This window comes from Anguilla rostrata, chromosome 9, assembly GCF_018555375.3.
Source record: "Anguilla rostrata isolate EN2019 chromosome 9, ASM1855537v3, whole genome shotgun sequence".
NCBI classification, from domain to species: Eukaryota; Metazoa; Chordata; class Actinopteri; order Anguilliformes; family Anguillidae; genus Anguilla; species Anguilla rostrata.
The window spans coordinates 28,787,395-28,807,574 of record NC_057941.1 but is presented as its reverse complement, the minus strand read 5'-3'; the positions used below and the strand labels follow the sequence as shown (position 1 = coordinate 28,807,574).

At 40.2% G+C, this 20,180-nt stretch overlaps 2 protein-coding genes across 3 annotated transcripts; both read left to right on the top strand.

The window, feature by feature from the left end:
* Nucleotides 1–1,634: 1,634 nt before the first annotated feature.
* LOC135263510 (CTD nuclear envelope phosphatase 1A-like) lies at nucleotides 1,635–12,479 on the top strand. 2 transcript variants are annotated; one of them, XM_064351631.1, is made up of 8 exons: nucleotides 1,637–2,353; nucleotides 5,205–5,271; nucleotides 5,544–5,662; nucleotides 7,832–7,903; nucleotides 8,845–8,961; nucleotides 10,007–10,118; nucleotides 10,684–10,768; nucleotides 10,929–12,479. In XM_064351631.1, the coding sequence occupies exons 1-8, from the start codon at nucleotides 2,249–2,251 to the stop codon at nucleotides 10,987–10,989; spliced, it is 738 nt and encodes a 245-aa protein (XP_064207701.1). In that variant the 5' UTR covers nucleotides 1,637–2,248; the 3' UTR covers nucleotides 10,990–12,479. The 2 variants fall into 2 exon arrangements, with proteins under 2 accessions (XP_064207702.1, XP_064207701.1); XM_064351632.1 differs by lacking the exons at nucleotides 10,684–10,768; nucleotides 10,929–12,479 and adding an exon at nucleotides 10,470–10,677 and having other exon boundaries at nucleotides 1,635–2,353.
* Nucleotides 12,480–15,762: 3,283 nt separating this feature from the next.
* On the top strand, nucleotides 15,763–18,784 carry LOC135263513 (gamma-aminobutyric acid receptor-associated protein). Its single transcript, XM_064351634.1, has 4 exons — nucleotides 15,763–16,118; nucleotides 16,905–16,983; nucleotides 17,406–17,524; nucleotides 18,022–18,784. Exons 1-4 carry the CDS (start codon nucleotides 16,029–16,031, stop codon nucleotides 18,100–18,102), a joined length of 369 nt encoding a protein of 122 aa, XP_064207704.1. The 5' UTR covers nucleotides 15,763–16,028; the 3' UTR covers nucleotides 18,103–18,784.
* The last annotated feature ends 1,396 nt before the right edge of the window (nucleotides 18,785–20,180 follow it).

Sequence of the window (20,180 nt, the reverse complement as noted above, 5' to 3'; positions counted from 1 at the left end):
CTTCTCTCATTTTATTTTGTATTGAGGCATGCACCTTGATGGCACAGATTTGATTGTAATCATATCTCTACTCCTTGTGGTGTTTTCTTACCACCAAAACAGCTTAAAAATAGAGCAGGATTATCTAAAATGACAACACGGATTGAGTCTTATCTCACTGATTTAAAAAAGTGTTTTTGATGCAACCATGTCAAGGAAAGTAAATGTTACTTGTGGTGTCCCACAGGGCTCCCACTTGGTGATATTATTCTCAGATATTATGGCATGTCTGTCCATAGCTATGCTAATGATACACAACTGTACCTGCATGTAAGTGTAAGTGGTATTCTTATCAAAGTCTTACTGATCTAAATAAAATGGAAGACACAAAATTTCCTTCAACTGACAAAAAAAGGCACTTTTGGTATAGGTTCAAAGAAGCAAAGAGAATGGTTTTACATAAAACAAATTTCTAAAATATCACTTGAAGATTGAAGTTATAAAACTGGTGGTAATCTTTGCCTCAAGTATGAAATCACACGTTCAAAACATTTGTCTTTTAGCATCTTAGAAATATAGCTGAGATAAGATTTTTTTTTTTTTTTTTCACAGCCAGATACCAAGAAAATCCCCAAATGCTTCTATTTTAACTAGACTGGAGTAATGCAACTCCCTGTTTTACAGCCTTCCTAGCTTTGTCATTGCATTACTGCAGCTCATAAATACATTGCAACAGACAGGGTATTACCAAGTATTCAGGTGAGATAGAGATTTTGTTGAAGTCTCAACAAAAAAAAAAAAACATCTCATTTTTATTTTGTGGTAAAGTTTGTTTTATTCCGTTTTTTATTACTATTCTTTATGGATCCTTTTCATCCCAGAGAGTCAATTGAGTTAACTTGGTCAACTGGCCAAGAAAGCAGAGCAGCTACGTAAATACAAACATACAAGCAGACGCAATAATTATTCCAGACGCGTATGAAATTTGCTAAGTAAATAAATTAACTAACTCTGGCTAGAAGCAACTACCAAGTAACTAAACTGTAACTGTATGTGTGCAGCATACATACAGATGACATACAGTTTGATGCAATAAAATAATTGGATATAAGCCAGCACAAAACGGACACGTTTCCATGTTCAACTTGATAACTGAATTTTAACCGTGTTGTGCGCGTGCATCCAAGACGGTCTCAAATTTAATATCTCGCTCCAGCCAGCTACTGGCAACCCTGCGTTCTTGTGGTATCAGGCAGTAGAAATTCTGCGGTGGTCTGCTGAAACTTTTGTGGCCATATCTGGAAAACAAATAGCAATAAAAGTATATGAACCAAATTAATCCTCCCGGTCACTGTTTAATGGCGTCTGTAATCCTCATTCAACCAAGATTTTTGGTGCTGTTTTAGATACGGACAGACAATAGCTCAATGTGGCTTGAGTGTCGTCAACCTAAATGGAACCACGTTTTAATAGCTTGAAACTACAGTAGTTGGTAAAGTTGGAAAATAGTGAGCAATCATGCGTACACTTAGAAACAAGTACGAATAAAATTAACTTGCAGTTATCGACAGTGAGTGACAGTGAACTAGGATGACCAAACTGATGAATCCATATTACATGGATCAATGTTTTATGCAGCGCCCTAAACGATCCTTGGCCTGAACAAGCGTAGTGATTATTCTACACGGAAGTGACGGCAGAGCTACGATGGCCGCTCACAGTTCGGTTCCGGATTCGCTGTGAGCTGAGAAGCGGTGTTGATGGCGACTGCTTGGACTTCTTGTGTTTTGGTGCCGATTGGGTGCATTTTTGTTAAGAACAGAGAGATATTAGCAGTTTAAATACAGGATCCAAGAAGTTAATATTGTTAATTGACAGCTACTTGGTTAAAAACCCAGGCAGTTCGCTTGCTAGCCAACTTGCTAGATAGCAAGCTTGGTTGCCAGCTAGCTACTTTGTAGCTCAGGATTCCCTTCTTTCATTTTTGCTATTTTTTAAAATACTTTTTAATATATATATATATATATAGCTGAACACGTTTTCTGAGTGGCCATAAGCCACTCTCGTGTTCGCTCTGTCTCCTGCTCCGACGTATTCGACACGGCAGTTTGTACTTTTAGCTAGCTTGCTAAGCTAGCTACCGCTTGCGAGGTTCTGGAGGGGGTGAGGGGTCCCGGCTTTTTGGTCGGTGTCGCTGGCCTGACAGTTGAGAGTGCTGTACCCCCTCTTTGCGCCTGGTTCCTGTGTCGTTTTTGGCGTTGCTGTCGACATGCTGAAGACCCGACAGTGTTTACTTGGGATTCGGACTTTCCTCGGAGTGACGTCCAGAATATGGGGCTTCATTTTGTATATTCTCAGGAAGCACCTACGAACGGTGAGCAAACAAGTTCACAGCTAACGCGAATGAATGTGCTCATTCATTTACTTATCGAAGTGGTTAAGCAGATTATATTAGCTCGCTAGTACAATCAAAGTTACCCAGACTGACTGATATATTTTGCTAGCTTGCTAAATGTTGCTAGCTACTCCATTTGAAATTGCCACCGAAACTAATGTTAGCTAATGGTAGTCGCATGCCATGTTATAGATGTCTGTATGACGTTAGTCATAGACACGAAATGGAGCCAAAATTAGCAAATGATCTTAAAAGTAAGCCTTGGCATGAATGGCGTTTGGTAGCTAGCTGAAGACCCAGTACCACATAAGCGAATATTGCATCAAGACGGCTGTCTTAGCAATACCGGTAACGTTACACTGGTTGCAGATAGCTCGGTAGTTAGCTGTCTGTTGTTGGTTCTGCGAGGTAATGTGGGCTAACAGTAGTTAGATTACTAACATAGCAACTTTGATGAGTCTTGTCTGCAGCAAATTTACTAAAATCTAGATTTCTCACTCGCTACCCAAAAGTTTTTTAAGAGACGGGAGTTTTAAAAAAACGAGTAGCTACATTACATATAAGTCTTGATAGAATATCAGCATCAACATGGTAACTTGCTAGCCTCGCTATTTAATATAAGTCTTAGCTACTGTTGTCAGGCGGAAATATTGTTGTTTGCTCGTGGCATTCTTTATTATGATCCCACGTGGTCTTGATTTAGCATTGTTATGCCGTGATTCGGTAGATTTTTTCAATGTCGGGGAAGAGGATACACACGTTTTTAATGTCACTCACAGCTAGCTAACTACTAGCCGTGCATTTTGAGACTGTCTTCCTATTGTTTATGTAACCAGACAGTTTGTTGAGAAAGCCTTAGTTCGTTGTGACTGAGGTGCGGAGTTTCCCCATATTAATCCTTCCTCAAGTTGAAAGTATCTTCAAGTAAACCCAGAAACCTTCTTTATCGATTTACCAAATATTACTGGATCAGTTCAAGTTTATCGAGGGTGTGTAGAAAGAGCATATCTGATATTTTCCAGTCGTTTCAGATTGCGACTGCGATTCCGCAGTTCAAACTTTGTTGTAGGTATTTTGTATATCGAAAACTAAGTAGGCCTGTCTCTGAAGAATATGCCCAATATGTGGAAAAACTAGTGTGAATTAAAACTGTTTTCGTTAGTGTGATGCTTGAATGCATAAAATGGGTGTAGTGTCTTGTATCACAGGACACTGAACTCAAGGCATGGACGTTTTTAGATCGTAATAATGGGTGAAACATGGAAATTGTAGCCTTGAACATGGCACTCCTGTATTTGTCACACAATTACATAAGGTGCACATTTGTTAGCCTTGAAACTCACAACAGATAAAGGTATCTTTCAAACTGTCTCTAGTGAAGCCCAAGCAGTCAAAGATCAAATGTCTCTTAAAGCCATTATAACAGCTGAATTGCAGAGAACTGATGGCCCATGATCACTGACTAAGTGGATATTTGTAAATTACAACATTAGCATGTTTACAGAGTTTCAATAATGTTTCTTCTGTTGCTGGACATGCGTGTCACAGGAAAAGTTAATGTATGTTGTAATTGTGGCTATAACCCCACTGCCATGGCCCTAGGTAGGTAATGCACATAATAGTGTTTTGTGCATTCATGTAAATTTGCTCTACTTTTGCTATTTTATTCATAAAGGTGTATTCTGCAGAATGTCTAATAAGCAAGAATATGTCTCTGGGCCTATGATATTTTCTGCATTTTATCAGCTTAGACCTGGAAATCCTTGTTTCGAGATCATGGAATAAGAATAATGTTTGCCACAAAAGGAAAAATAAAATAGAAGCTATCATTTTATTGCTGAAAGCTCACATTTATTATCATTTATTGTCACAAGATCATTTTTATTTGTTGTGTAGTGCACACATTTGTATTCATATGGAACACTCAAATGCCTTATGTAAAAAAAAAAAAAATTCAGGCCAGGTCCATTGGAGGCCTGCTGGAGCTGTACGTATTGGCATGTATGTTTTTCAAGATGGATTGAATTCTGTTGAAAGAACTGTGGGTGGTAAACAGTGCAGGTCTTTGAGGTCAATCTGTTTTGTGTTAGACTGGATGCTGAACAGGTTCCAAGTAATAGTAGCCTAAATAACTAATGTAACACAAGCAAAACAAATCTATTTTCCCATGAAGCAGAACACTGGCTCAGGGGTTTTAAATGAGATATGCTGCATGCTGCACTTTCTATGGCGGGACTGCAGAGGGAGCCGGTTTTGCCCTGTGTGTGGAAGCGGGGGGGGGTGCACAGGGAACCGAAATCTTTGAAAGTCACCCAGCTAATCTCCCTGTGTCCTTCTCCCTCCCCTCACCCACCCCTCAGTCCTGAGCCTTTGACATTCCTGGACAGCTGGGTCTCCAAAAATAGCAGTGAAGAGGGTGAATAGTGGGAGTGAGAGCCAGAAGTGTGCTCACTTGGGGGTGTCCATTATTTATGGGACAGTGTAGTGACGTTCGGGGTGAGGGAGGAGCCTGGAAGGAGGATTTCACAAGTCATCATTTTATGGTCCAGTCAGAGCTGGAGCGATGAGAGGGGCATTCATTTTACTTGGCCATAAAGGGGGCACACTAGGGGTAACATTGCTACCAGAAAATTACCTGGGTGTATTCTTGGTTGTATTCTTTATACATTAGTCCATCCCCACATGGTTCATGTGTCTCATACAGCTATTTGTACAGCTGATATGTCAATAAATTGCACTTGAATTACAAATGTATTGCATATATCATATTCATTTCTGTGAAACTTCATTTTGCTGTAGTTAACTGAAAATTCCCCCCTTCTTGCTGCAGATAATCCAGTACCAAACAGTGCGTTATGACACGCTACCTCTCTCGCCCATCTCCAGAAACAGGCTCAGTGAGTACCTCTTCCTGTAAACCCAGGTCAGCAGAGCATGCTGATCAGAGCTTGTGCAATTCAGGCAGTGGATGAAGAACCAATGAAGGGCCTGAAATGGGCAACTGTCAGGATCCAGGCCTGCGTGTGTGTGTGTCTGTGAGCAAGAGAGAATAAGTGTGTCTGTCTTTGAATGTGTATGTGTGTGTGTGTGTCTGTGTGTGAGTGAGTGCTTGTATGAATGAGAGTGAGTAAGTAAAGTAAGTAAGCGGACTCTGATTCTTGCTCCCCAGGTACGGTGAAGAGGAAAATCCTGGTTCTGGATCTGGACGAGACACTGATCCACTCTCACCATGACGGGGTCCTGAGGCCCACAGTGCGGCCCGGGACACCTCCTGACTTCATCCTAAAGGTGGAGAGAGCACAGACACGGGCCTTTCACACGTGCACAAACACATCTGAAACCTCTTCTTTCACACTCTCGATCACACACACACACACACACACTTTACATTCACGCACTCCTTACACATTTGAAATCTGTTCGTTTACACTCCCTCTTTGACACACACGTGCACATACACTCATTACATGACATTTATTTGGCAGTTGCTTTTATCCAAAGCAACGTACAAAATTGCATACCAAAGGTCATTGGAACAACTACAAAACACAGGTCCAATACTCATTTTGTACAGTTATTCATATCCAAGAACACATTAGGCGCTTCTCCATCGTAGGGACAAACCGTTACCAGGGCCACTCCGTGCCGTTCCGCGCTGCTCAGTAGTCGTGGGAACGATTACCGTTTCTGTTTCCACCTTCGGGCTGCTAAAACCAGGACTAGGAAGTATCTAAGAAAAACTAGTAAGGACAGTAAGTGACGCGGTGGTTCAGCGACGGCGTCCTGTTGTAAATGTAATAAATATGCGCCAGTTGTTGTCGTCGCTCCCCATAATGTTTGTTTTTTGTTGTGTTTCGTTGGCTGATGAAACAGATGAGGATTTTGTGTATTTTGGTCTGTTTTTGGTTTTTTTTTTTTTTGCGTATCCTCCACTAACCATAACTGTTGCATGCATCACAAAAACTATTACACTACTAACTAACGCTTACATTACAGTGTGAAATATCCACATTATATAATACCACTAACCTATTTAAAGACACTCAGTCCAAAAATAACGTGTATAACCAAAATGTTTTGAGCAGTAATACTTACATAGCAATGATGAAATTTTATCTGTGTTCAGTAGATGGAGACAGAGACAGTAAATCAACGAGTTCAATCCGCTTCTGTTTTGCTCCAGAAAACGATGTCAGAGGTCTATCAGCAAATATATGGCTTAGCTATGCCCAGAAGTCCTCAATAATAATAGTATTTTCCAAGAAATTACGAAAAATCGTTAACAACGTTTCGCTAGGTGCAGCGTCTTTTACTGCTACCACAGAGTGAATACCGCGTAAGTGAATGCGATGATGAGAACATTTTCGGTTACACTGACCTATAAAATGCTATTCCAAAAGCAAAATTAGACATGTTATACATTGTTAGAAAGCTTATACTCTCACCTACTGAATAAATAAATTGTCAGTCAAGCCAGACTGTACTAAAAAGGGCGACAATGCCGTAAACGATATGTGTGGTATTATGCACAGCTATTTTGAACGTACCCAGGCATCACAAATGCGCAAAATATATTCATAAACGGATTGTCCAAGACAGTATATGACCACTCAGTCTCAAAAGGGACATCTCTACGCATAAAACCAATGGTAAGGTTATGTATTTATTCAATATTTAGTCCCAGATATTGACTGTAGAATGACATGGTATCATTTTTTAAAAACTTTGTCCCGTTTATTTCGTTATTCAGTGAGCAGCGTTTTCACTGCTGTATTGGCATATCTTAGGGCTATTATCGGGTTTATCTTGCTGCTATGACGGAATACGATTTTTGATTGGCATTTTAAATTATATTAGCTTCTCCACCGACCTAGCTTACGGAAGAGGACGTGAAGAGACCGTATGCGGAGTCACAAAACTGACGTAATGTGAAACCAATCAGTGAATACGTCATTAAGCCTGCCCACCTGAACGGTTCTGCTGCACTGAGCACAGTTGTCTAACCATGCCGAAAATATCGTGCTGGGCACGGTTTGTAATCGTTCCGCGCCAAACCGTTTCCAGGTGGAAACACCATTGGAACTGTTCCTCTCCGTGCTCAGAACCGTTCGGCCCTGCGGTGGAAAATGGGCTATAAAGTCCAGTTCACTCACACACATACACATTAACGCATGCACACACACACTTTCTCACATATGACCTGCATACAGACTAGTCTGTCCCACACACAGGACTTTGTTACAAGCTTATCTGCAAGGTAAACACGCCTTGCACACCTTGTATAGAAGAGATCAGAGTGTACAGTACCCTGTACTGCTCATGTTTGCTGCAAAGAGGGCCTGTTTTACAATACAGCTAATTCACCCAGGGAGAACATGATGGCAGGTGTTGTCTAATATTGGTAATTGGTAAAGTTCAGTAATTGATAAACTGATGAATGTACTCTTTCTCCCTTAGGTGGTAATAGACAAACACCCAGTCAGGTTTTTTGTACATAAAAGACCACATGTCGACTTTTTCCTAGAAGTGGTAAGTAAGCCCCTCTGCTGTCTCTGAGGCAGTTTTCTCCGACTGTCTGTATTGAGGGAGGGAGGGAGGGAGAGGGAGAGAGAGAGAGAGAGAGAGAATGGCTGCGTGCACATGCCTGCATGATATTGCTGTGCATTTGAAGTTCATTGCAGTATTTTTACCCACAATTTTGTACTTGATAATATCTAAGAGGCTGATGTACGGCTTACCTGACACTTGACTCTGAATTGTGAAATAAAATGACAATGAAGCTGATTTAACAGAAAAAATGATCCGTGCTAAGCTCATTATTCGAATGAACAACATCAAGTAGCTCAACAGTGGGACTGAGATTTTGTTTTTATGATTTCCCGGCTCAAGCAAAAGGAAGAACATTTCCTATTTATTGATCAATGCAGTTACTCTGCCAGTCTAGATTAATGTGACATTTGTTATCTAATCATGACGGTCGCATCAGACGATTTCTAATGGGTAGAATTGCTAGTGGCACATGCTAAAGGCACATTGACAGGATATAAAATTATCATCAGCCACCAGCCAAATGCTGGTAAAATTTTGATTGTGGCTGATTTTCTAGTCTAGCAGCCACTTTGGCAGGTAATCAACCAGGCTACATTGTAAAAGGTAATGTGGCTGATGGAACATTGAAAATGGCTGGTGATTTTCAGAATCCATAAGTCACCCTGGTCAGTGGATGACAAAGTTTAATTTCATGCCCTGTATTGTGATCTGATGGATCTACTATATGTTTAGTGCAAAAGGGATTATTTTGAATAAACCGTCTGAAAAGCAAACGGGGACACAGGAAAAAAGGGATGCATTTATTATCATGTGCAGATGCACTGTGCCTTAGTTTGATCGGCCATTGACCGTTACGGTTCTAAAATAGTAAATGACTATGGTTTTGTCTTAACAATGACCTTCAATACAATCCCTGCCAGGTGAGTCAGTGGTATGAGTTAGTGGTGTTCACTGCCAGCATGGAGATCTACGGCTCTGCTGTGGCCGACAAGCTGGACAACAACAGGGGAATACTGAAACGCAGATACTACAGACAGGTAATCCGCCTGATCCTTTCCTTCAGTCTCTCTCTCTCTCTCTCTCTCTCTCTCTCTTGCTCTCTCTGTCTGTCTCTCACTCTCTTTCTCTCTCTCCTCCTCTTTTTCTCCCTCCCTCCCTTCCTTCCTCCCTCCCTCGTTCTTCTCCTTACCCTTGTTATCCTGTACTCCTTGGCTATCCCATCTACACGCTGCTCTTAGTGGCTGTCAGTCTCCATTAGTCTCTTTCTGTGTGTGTGTGTTTTTCTTGCCCTGTCCCCTGCTACGGGTCGCGGGAAAGCCGTTGTTTTTCAGCTGCACACGTGGCTTAATTTCTGACCGCTTCTGTTCACTGCTCACCGGGACTATTCAAGGATTCAGACATCCTCTCAAACAGCTTGAACGGGTGGCTTTTTATTACAGTGGGCGTTGTCGCACTGTGACCACAGGTCACCATCGGCTACACATTAAGTACACATTTAAGTTCCCTCTTCAGAAGTTTCTGTTCTGTTATTTCAGCATGAATCTTGATTATCCATTGCAGTACAGAATTGCAGAAGAAAATAGTTGCACTCACTCAAAAAGTTCTTTCTGCAGATGCATAGAGCTAGGTACTTGCACAATAAAAAAGATAGATGTCCTCTCACTACAAAAATGACACTGACACTACACATAAGTGGAGCATTTAATGCTATTAGTGCCCTTTGAGGTGCACTTTAATGTAGGCTTCTTAGCAAAATGAATGGGGGATAAGTAGACTAGTTATACAATGGTATATACTAGTCACAGACACACAGTATTCTCCTGGGCGAGACAGTTTACATTCACTTAAATGATAAGTGGAGTTTTACCCCAATGACATCATCGCTTGAAATAGCCTTGCAGACATAGAATAATTTGGTTTTGACACATGAAATACAGGCCAGAAGAATCTGAGGGTGAGATGAAACATACCAAATGGTGATTTTTTTTTTTTGGGTTGGATTTCCAGTTTACTGCTTCTTCCCTCTTCCTCTCCATCTTCCCCTCTTCCTTGTCCTTTTACTCCTTCCCTCTTTCCCTGCAGCACTGCACACTGGACCTGGGTAGTTATATAAAAGACCTGTCTGTAGTGCACAGTGATCTGTCCAGTATAGTCATCTTGGACAACTCGCCCGGAGCCTACCGTAGCCATCCAGGTGAGTGCAGTTGAACACGCATCTCTGTGTCAGGTGGCCCTACGTGAACCTCTGGTTCTGAATGTATCATCCAATTTTTACTGTGGGTTTTTAGTGCCTTACAGTGAAGGGGACCAGGTTTCACATCTTGCTTTTGATCTTGCTCCATCCTGTAATCCAGGTTTAGACGGTTCAATGCGTAGTCCCCTTGTCAAGGATTGGCATGAAAATGAGAAATTAGACAAGAAGGCCAGAATGGTCCAGCATGTTCTGAAACACTTTTATAATCCAAAAATGTAAACTTTGGAACCTTCACTTCTGAACTATACAGATTATGCCAATAATCAAAGGTTAATTTTGTACCCATTAAAGGATTTCAGAGTAAATATCTGAGGTGAAATATTGACCAGTAAAAAGACCCTCAACACCCAAGTTTCTTTACCCCTGTGGTTGTGCCAAGAATGTACATGGATTTACAGGTTTGTAGTCTGATTATGTGCCCGAATGTGTGTACACTTACAGGTTTGTCGTCTAATCTGTTCCTTTTCTCCTCACCATTTACTAAGTCATCATATTTGCCTTACAGACAATGCAATACCTATAAAGTCGTGGTTCAGTGACCCTAGTGACACGGCACTACTTAATTTGTTACCCATGCTTGATGCACTAAGGTGAGTTTAAAAGAAAATTAACTTGACCCCCTTTCCCTGTCTTGCTGTCCTACAATTTGACCCATTTCTCAGTATCTCCATTCTTTCACACATCTATCTCACCCCCTTCTCTTCTGTCTTTCTCTCATTCTGGTTCTTTCTCTCCTCTGCCCCATCTCAGGTTCACCTCAGACGTCCGGTCCGTCCTCAGCCGAAACCTTCACCAGCATCGGCTCTGGTGATAGGCCTGCTGGACCTCCACCAACATCAGCTCTGGTGAATTGGCCTGTTGGTGCTCTCTCTAGCATTGGCTCTGGTGATTGGCCATTTGGTGCTCTCTCCAGCATTGGCTCTGGTATTTGGCCTGTTGGTTCTCTCGCCAGCTTCGGCTCTGGTGATTGGCCTGCTGTACCTCCATCAGTATCGGCTCTGGTGATTGGTCCACTGGGGCTCTCTCCAGTATTGACTGTAGTGAATGGCCCACTGGGGATGACCAGGCCCTGCTGCTTTTTAAAAAAAACATCTTCCCTGCTGGCTGTTGGCCCTTCTTCCCAACACTGTTGACAATCCCATCTCTTTTAACAAGGAGCGAGGAGATGGGGAAGAGACAAAGCTGAAGTTGGGGTGAGAGTGATTGTGGGAAACTGAAAACAAGTGGAGAGGCCAGCTTTAATTTAGTAATTCTTTTTTCCAAAATGGAGTCTGCCTTATAGTTCCCTGATTCAGAGTGTACAAGCTTGATATGTACATACATGGATGTATGGGGAGTATGCCTACATTTGTTTTTTTGTTTTCAGTGAAATTTTTTTTTTGAACCGTCAACAAACGAGGCAAGAAAACCCCCCAAACCATATGGCCCCCCTCCTTCACACCTTTTTTTCCCTCCAGAAACCTTAACCCTTTATGTTCTCTCTTTCACTTGTTCTCTCTCCCTCTCTCCCTCTTAGTTAAAAGGTATTATTGTCTCCCTCTCTAGCACTTACCATCTTTCTTGCAGTCTTTGACTCATTGCAGAAGCTCTCTCACTGTCCTCAGCTAGGTTGTTGCGTCAGTTGGACTTTGAGTCACTACTAAGAGCCAACAAGAGTAGCTGGACACAGCAAGGTAAATCAGAAATTTGGCTAAGAAGTAGAGATGGAAGTGAATATGTGTCAGGTTTTTTGGAATATTTGGGGAAAGGGTGAATGAATCTGAGTAAGAGGCCTCATTTTATCACTTAATTCCACGGAAAACATGTTTTTCCTAATTAATTATCTGAATCATCTGAAGGGCTGAGAAAGGACAAATGTGCCCCACGAGGTAATAGGATGGCCAAAAAATTGTTGATTTTGTCATTAGCAAAAATAAATTTTTTTGTTGTTGAGAAGAATCACAGACATCTCTTTGTTCTGGTCCACCTCAAGCCTCCATAACCAAGGATATGCAGTTTTCCAACATGCAAACTTGTCACCCACAATAAGGATGCTCAATGTGTTTTTTAGTCCTTCTATTTAAAAAAAAAAAAAACTTGCACTTCATTATCTTGACCTTAGTTTTTGTTTTGTTTGTCATAGTTTTAAGTTGACTGACCCCCCTCCACCCCTCCCTCAACTTCTGCTCCCCGTCCAATTATAAATCCCCCCCCTCAACCCCAAATGCCTATTGAACAATCTGTCAAGATTCCAGGCGACTTCTCTGGGTAAAGTCGCCAGGTCTATGCGTGTTGTTACCAATAAAACACTTGTCACTATCACTTTTTCTGGCCACTTGACTGCTTTGTCCATTACTGTTCACCCACTTCTGTTTTTTTTTGGAGGTGGAAGGGGATGCTTCCATGGAAGGAATACATTATTTGTACGTGAGTTCTAATGTTCAAACTCAGTTTGTCTGTTGTATATTTCCTGGAAGAATATGTGTTTGTATGTGCGCGTGTACACATTTACAGTTGTTGGGAGAATGCCCGCCCCCCCATACTATAATCGTAGTTTGTTCTGTCAGTGAGGTACTGTTTAAGCTGTTCTAGCTTGAAGGCATTGTTAAGGCAGGTATAGTCTAAGGCCGGGGTGGGGAACCCCTTTCCTGGAAGGCCATATTCCTTTCTGACTTTTGTTTCCACCAGTTACCCTGCCTCAATTACCTATTTAGCTGTACATGCCAACACTGACTACCTTGAAGATTACACTATGGTGAAACGGTTCATATAGGGACAAAAGAACAAATGTCAGCTTGTCATCCATGAGCTTTTCAAATAAATTTGGCTATAAATTCACATCCCATAATGTCTGAGCTGCTGAAGTCATTTATAGCAAATGTTGGCATTAAATCAAGAAATGGATATGCAGTTGACAGTATTGATAATTCAACTCCATAGTATAGTATATGCTTCAGATGAACTACTTTTAGTCTCCTAATGGATTTCATGCTGAATTAACTACTTAAGCACAGCCATAGGCACATTCGTATATGATGATGTATTAACTGTCAATGCTAAAGCATAACTATTTGGGAGAGTCTGATGATCCAGCAGTAAATTGTGTTTGTTTTCTGTACTTTATCATGAGAGGTGTAATCTCAACTACATGCAATGAAGCTATTGTTTAGGGTTAAAGATTAATATCTCTTTTACAGACATTTGAAAACAAAATGTCACAATGATACGCAAAACAGATGGGTGGGATTGCAATTAAATTCCCTGGTCTAAATCAAAAGAAAGTAACAGTCAATTCAACACAGCCACATTTATTTGCAGTATGCATACATGACAACTCTCTCCCCCGGCAATTGATATTTAACTAAATTGTAACTAAATGGGGGAAGTTTGTTTGCATTCCAATATTAATTGCCTTGTCTTTTTGAAAAGTCTGCCATGAGGGGGCATTAACAGCACTAGACACACCCTTGGTGGTGCAGTCTGAGATGTTACTATCCTGTGTTCTCTGGAATAGTTATGACTTAAATGTCTTCACTGTGTAGAATTACACACACGCAGTCTCTTGGAATATTTGGGGAAGAAATATATGTGATAATTATTTTTTTCCTGTGCCTTGTATAAGAGGAGAAATCCTGCAAGGGGAATCAAACCGTGATTTCCCCACACACCAAACCTCACTCCTGAAAAGTGTGTTAGCCCATTTGGCTCAATGCGCATGCACCCAGCTATGAGAATAACAACCACTTCTCAAGTCTCAGGGAGTGATGTCACTCACAACAGCTACACTACTGTTAACTGCTAACTGCCCTCCACTACACCTGGAGCCTGTCAATCTGTTGATTGATCCCACAAATAGGAGGCAGTCCAATGCATAACTACATTAGACAGGACATAGTGAATGATCAGTGTGGGTCAATTAACATGTTTTCAGCCTGGAGCAGAAGTCAGTGCAATTTTCTTGTACAATGCATGTAACTACCTCGGCAAAATGACTTATCAGTGAAGTCATTTTTATATTTTATTTTTTATATAATTATGAAGAAGATCAAAATGTTTTATTTAATTTTACATTTTACCACTTTAATTTTGACATTATAGAGTTAATTATTTGGGAGTAGAAAATAAAGCTGTTTAAATGTATTTTAATTTGACTGCAATACAAAAAAAGGATAAATAATCAATGGAGTGTGAAAAGTTTCTGGTGTGTGGGCATGTATTACTATCTTTGTGAGAACCAAATGTCCCCACAAGGATAGAAAGAGGAGGAAAATTATGCAAGGTGGGGACCCTTTTCTGGTCCCCACAAGTTCAAGAGGCTGTTTTAGGGTTAGGACTTAGGGTTAGGGTTACAATTAGGTTAAGGTTAGGGTTAAGGTTATGCATGTAGTGGTTGGGGTTAGGGTTAGGGTTAGAGGTTACGGAATGAATGTAAGTCAATGGGCCTCACAAGTATAGCAATACGAACATGTGCGTGTGTGTGTGTGTGTGTGCATAATTGGTACAAGACTCTTGTATTATTTTATAGATTCCCTTGTTTGAGCCCAAAGTTTGAAGTTTGGAAAAGAACTTGTGTTTGGACCTATTGTGCAATGAAAGCCAGGTGGTGGAACATGTCATTCATGTAACGCAAATGTGAAGTTATTGTATTACTTTAGTCTAAAAACAAACAACAAAATAACATATTGCTAAAAAATATACCTCAATTGAGGACATCTATTTAACTAATTATTAACTAATTATTGACCCTGGCAAGCACTGGGAAAGTGGCAATTCAGTTCATTGATTTGACCAATAACTAACGTTTAATATTAGGTTTGTACAGACAACTGGTATTAGGTCATTTCCGGTTACAAAATAAACGACGCTTAATTTGTGTATTAAAAGCTTATTAAAATAGTATAACTTGTTCAAATAGCGCACAGGTCTTGGCCCCCATCACGTGATAGGGTTTTCCGCTATGGGTACAATTTCCGTATAGGATCACATGAGGAGGCATACTGCCCTATCACCACTTTCTTTATATTATATTCTTGCGCTCCTTCTGATCTACCCCACAGAACTGTATCTTAACTTTCCGTGAAATAGATGTTGATGGGCAGCCCGCTAGTTCCGAAGCTAGAAGGAAATTTTCCAAAAGTACTTTGTGCTTATGTTTTGAACCGCATAAAGCCTTGCGATGTAGTTATTTATGTGCAATCAGCATGCATTAATTCATTTTTAATTACCAATTTTGTAATGTACTAATATAAATGTTTCGACAATGGTTGAGTGGATACAACATTTAGTTTTAACTGCGTATAGTGTTTGTGCTTTAAATGTCAAACGTCCACGTTTAAAAAAAATAATCTGATACCTTCCGTTTTGTTATTATAATAATGATTCTCTATTTACATGAAGTTCGTGTGATTCTACACTTGTCATTTTATTACATTGATTTTATAGCTAAATAGTTATTGTCCACAGGTTTTGCTGGTGGGTATAATTTAATCTGACTGCATTGACTACTAAAGATATCTAATTCGAAACAATAGAGAAACACCCATATCCTAAGTATTTTTCTAGCTTGAAAAGTGGATTAAACTCATTATCAAGTCAGCAAGGCCGTTCTACATGGATGGAATTTCCGAACTGCGTCAGATTCGGTTTCGAAAATGAACGTAGACTTGCCGAGCATTGTGAATAGCCATTTTCACGTAACATGCTCTCGTAGCGTTACAGTGTTGTTATTGTATTCGTCCGCCGTAGCTGCAGTGCTTAGGAGAACAGTTACCTTCGTCAGTCAACATCTAGAGTTTATTATCGAACCTAGGGCGAGAACAGTTCCGAACAGAGATCCAGACCCTGGTTCTGGAGCCCTCTTATTCACTGAAAATGAAGTTTCTGTACAAAGAAGAACATCCCTTTGAGAAGAGACGGTCAGAGGGAGAAAAAATAAGAAAGAAGTACCCAGACAGGGTGCCAGTGAGTATCCATCTGCTTTCAGTTGCTAGCTAGCCATCGACCCCTTTTTACCATTAGCCAAACAGCTAATTGGCTAATATTACGCGGATAATTATTTGTTAGCTAGTTTGTGAATTTTGTGTAACTCTTGTAGTTGCCTTTATCATAGCTCGTGGTTATAGCTTCATTTTTTCACTATAATGTTAGCAAATTCACGTAGCTGACAAGGTAAGTACGGCAGCTAACGTCAGCCGCGTCGTAAGCTACCTTGCTAGCTAGCTGGTAAATGCCGGGCCGCAAATGGCTATAACATTAGCCTGCTTCGTAATTTTTTCATGTATAAGCTGCTTATTTATAATTTTCTGTTTCACAAGTTATAATACCTACTCGTACAATTAGCTATATAGTTAAGCATTAAGACAACATATTGATTTAGATAGGCCGGCTGGCAGTGTGAGGAAATTGGGCTGGTAGTCCAGTTGTTTTCGTCAGACTGGAAGTGTTTACATACACCATACCCCCATGAAAGGTGATATTGGTTAAGCAACACCAATTCACTGACTGTTTTTGATCTACAAATGGCCACGTACCTACTTAATAGCAAGTGTACGTATGACAAGCGGAAGTGCTTACTCTTCATAGTACAGCATATTTACCTTGACATTTAGTTATTTCGTTTTCAATGTATGTACAATACCGTTTTCGGACTTATGCCAAATACTTATGGCGTCACAGGTAGAACTGAGCAAGAGGTGTTCGAGCTTATGTGAGTCCGTCTGAATGACCTTTTATTTCTGTCGATTTCAGGTGATTGTGGAAAAAGCTCCTAAAGCCAGAATAGGAGATCTGGACAAGAAAAAGTACCTGGTCCCCTCTGACCTTACAGGTGAATAGCAGTCTAGGCTATTTAATACTGCTGCACTGCAGTATTTTCCTTGATGTTGATCATTGAACACATTTACCAAAGATTGACTAATGTTATTTATGGCACTGCCAAGATTACTCTTAGATGTGTGACACACATCCATTTCTGTGGCCATTTTAATGTGCGTCCAGACCTCAGACAACAGATGTAAATATACAGCTCAGTGCCTAAGAATAATTCTGACATTCAGACTGACTGTCTAAGGCAAGTGTTTTGTTCAAAAAAAAAAAGTGACATCACACACACAATAATAATCAATGTTTTTTCACTTGTTTTTTATTTAACAAAATTGTATACACATTTATATGTGTGAGTAGCAGAAATATGATTGGTAGCCAAATCCTGGCCAGGCACATAATGCACGTTTCATTTCTCTCTGAAAGTGGGCCAGTTCTACTTCCTCATCCGGAAACGAATTCACCTGCGTGCTGAGGATGCTCTCTTCTTCTTTGTGAACAATGTCATTCCCCCCACATCAGCCACCATGGGGCTACTCTACCAGGTGATGGTCTTCTTCATCTTTCCCTTTTCTCTCCCCTGCATTTTTTGGTTTTTGTTTATTCAGGTTTTTATTTTTTTACTTTGGGGGATGAGGGGTGAAGGTTACATGATGCATGTTGCATGTGTTTTGTGTGTTTTGTGCTGTTTTATTTGAGGACACGTGATGTGTGATTTACAGTTTCACACGTCTGAATTGTGCCACTACTCCCCACTGAATTGTGCTCTTGTGTTTTCTCCTCCCTCGTATACAGCACAGTTCTTTCTTTGGCTTCTTTCTTTTTTCTCTATTCATTTTTCCCTTCTCTGCCATAACAGGTTTGAATTGTGTTACTGAGGCTGGCTTTTGATTTTGAGTTAAGTTAGGAGCATTTTCATTGGAATGAGGGTTGTAATTAAGCCACCAGGGTGATCTGTGAAACAGCTGCTCAGACTAGATTGGTTTCTGCACTCAATATATTCAGTTTCCCATATCTAACTGGCTCTTGCTTTCCTTTTCAGGAACACCACGAGGAAGACTTTTTCCTCTACATTGCGTACAGTGATGAAAGTGTCTATGGAGGGGGCATAAGGGAAATGTGACACCTCCACCTCACCCCACCAAATACCTAGACTCCATTCAGATTCAGTCAGCTAGAATCCACCAGCTCAGAGATATCAAATGCAATTCCATGTCCTTTTCTCTCTGTCTCCTCGACCCTCCTGTACTGTTCCTGCATACCCCTTCCCTCCCATCCCTATATCACTGTTCAGGCAGTCTGAATTGTATTTCTCTCCTGTTCTCTTATATTACTCTTTCAGCCTTAATGTTCACCGCTGAAGAGATTGGTAGTCTTGAGAGTTCCTGAGCTGCTATCGCAGACCGAGGTCCGTGCCAGTACTAGTCTTTCATAACAGTAAAATCTAGGATTAAGCTTAAGGTGAAACAAAAACAGAGGTGCTTTCGACCTCTTCAATTCAGTGTAGCAGGATACCATGCTTATGTATGTAGGCTACCTGAATGACAACTTAAAATAAGATTACTTTAGTTTGAGACTGACTGAAGCTTAAATTTAGACAGAATGAACAGCCATGTTTCTGCTTTTCATCATGGTTCTGCTTTAATGCTACAATTATTCTTATTCTTATTATTGGGTACTATTCTTTTTTTATTGTTTGCAGAGTTTTTTTCCCTTCTATTATGATTATTTTATTTTAACTCTGTATGCAGCTGTGTTGCTGGAGCCATCCACTCAAAACCATTTATAAACTTGAGAAAGACAAATCCAAGGCTTTTTTCATCATTGTGATTACTACACACATGACTCCTGTCAGCAAAGGAATGAACAGATTATACACTAAACAACCCTTAGGATTCAGTTGCTGGTAGTCTTTCATGTAGTTCATTTATAAACATTTCATCTACTCAAACGGAGGAGGGTACATACGTTTGTTTTTCTACAAAGTTAAGCTAGAATTATCTGCAACAACAGTGATCATGTAAGAGCATCAATAATGGACACGGAACAGCCAGAATGATATTATGGGTTTGAAAAAATACTAACATTGAAATTATGTTTTTGGCTGGACTGCAACAGCGGGGCCAGCCCTGCAAATGCGAATGTCTGTGACTGAGTGAGTGATGAAGTTACACCATTGGTTGGTCGAGTTATGAAGATACACCATTGGTCAGCTGGTCCAGTCATATACTAGGTTTTGACCTGGTCTTGTTTTAAGTAGTGCTTGATATCTATCCTTAAGAACAGCAAACATGGATCATACTAAAGTGACCTTGAGCAAAATGCAACTAGTAATGATCTCTAAAGGAAACATTACTTTAAATGCTAGTATGTTTTTTGCCTTGCATGAAGAGACACATATGAATATAGATATGTACACAGATGTAAGTACTGAGCCATGGCTGCACATAATGAATACATTTTGGCCAACTCCACCTTTATAAGTTAATTTGTTAAATAATTTTGATTGTATTCTATGGTAATGTGCCTGACATCCTGAAACCCAGACAAATAGTCTCAAATATTTCACAGGGTGTACTTCTGCAACATTTTATGTTAAATATTGCAACGTCAGTCAGGGAAGTGGAATCCAGTTAATTAAATGGAACTTTAATGGCTGTTAATTAAGATATCATTTATTAATTTTCTCTACGGATAATCAACAGCTTATTAACTATGTACAAGTAACACCAATAATTATTTGAGCATAAATGGTTTCTTCCAACACTACTGGAAAATTCTAGTCTTACATGGGCTGAATGTTTTCGGTCTCATCGGACAATACAGCTGAAGCCAAATAGGAGAACAGGAAGTACAGAAACTTGCTTAACTGCAGTGGTGGTGCCTTACACAGGCTGTTAACCCCCAACCCCATAGTCCAGAGTTTAACAATAATTGCACACTAAATAACATGTTTTTAATGGCAATGTGGCATGAGAAACTACAGGACCAAACTGAAGTAAAGACTAGATTGACTTTATTGGTGCTGTTTATGAAAAATAAACCATGTGGTATTAGCACTCAGTCAATGTTTATTATTCTCAAAGGTCCTTACTTCTGTATTTCAGCAAACAAGTTTTAAATATCAGTTCAGGGGTACATGTAAAAGGTAAACAACTTCTGTCTAGAGTAAGATACATACCAGTCTCATAAGTAGATATG

What these genes read in the sequence shown, in the direction of transcription:
- LOC135263510 (XM_064351631.1), top strand. Translation starts at nt 2,249, where the DNA reads ATGCTGAAGACCCGACAGTGTTTACTTGGGATTCGGACTTTCCTCGGA. An exon ending in CTCCTGACTTCATCCTAAAG is followed by an intron (nt 5,663 to 7,831) that starts GTGGAGAGAGCA and finishes TTTCTCCCTTAG; the next exon opens with GTGGTAATAGACAAACACCC. An exon ending in AGCCTACCGTAGCCATCCAG is followed by an intron (nt 10,119 to 10,683) that starts GTGAGTGCAGTT and finishes TTTGCCTTACAG; the next exon opens with ACAATGCAATACCTATAAAG.
- LOC135263513 (XM_064351634.1), top strand. Translation starts at nt 16,029, where the DNA reads ATGAAGTTTCTGTACAAAGAAGAACATCCCTTTGAGAAGAGACGGTCA. An exon ending in AGTACCCAGACAGGGTGCCA is followed by an intron (nt 16,119 to 16,904) that starts GTGAGTATCCAT and finishes TGTCGATTTCAG; the next exon opens with GTGATTGTGGAAAAAGCTCC. An exon ending in GGTCCCCTCTGACCTTACAG is followed by an intron (nt 16,984 to 17,405) that starts GTGAATAGCAGT and finishes TCTCTCTGAAAG; the next exon opens with TGGGCCAGTTCTACTTCCTC.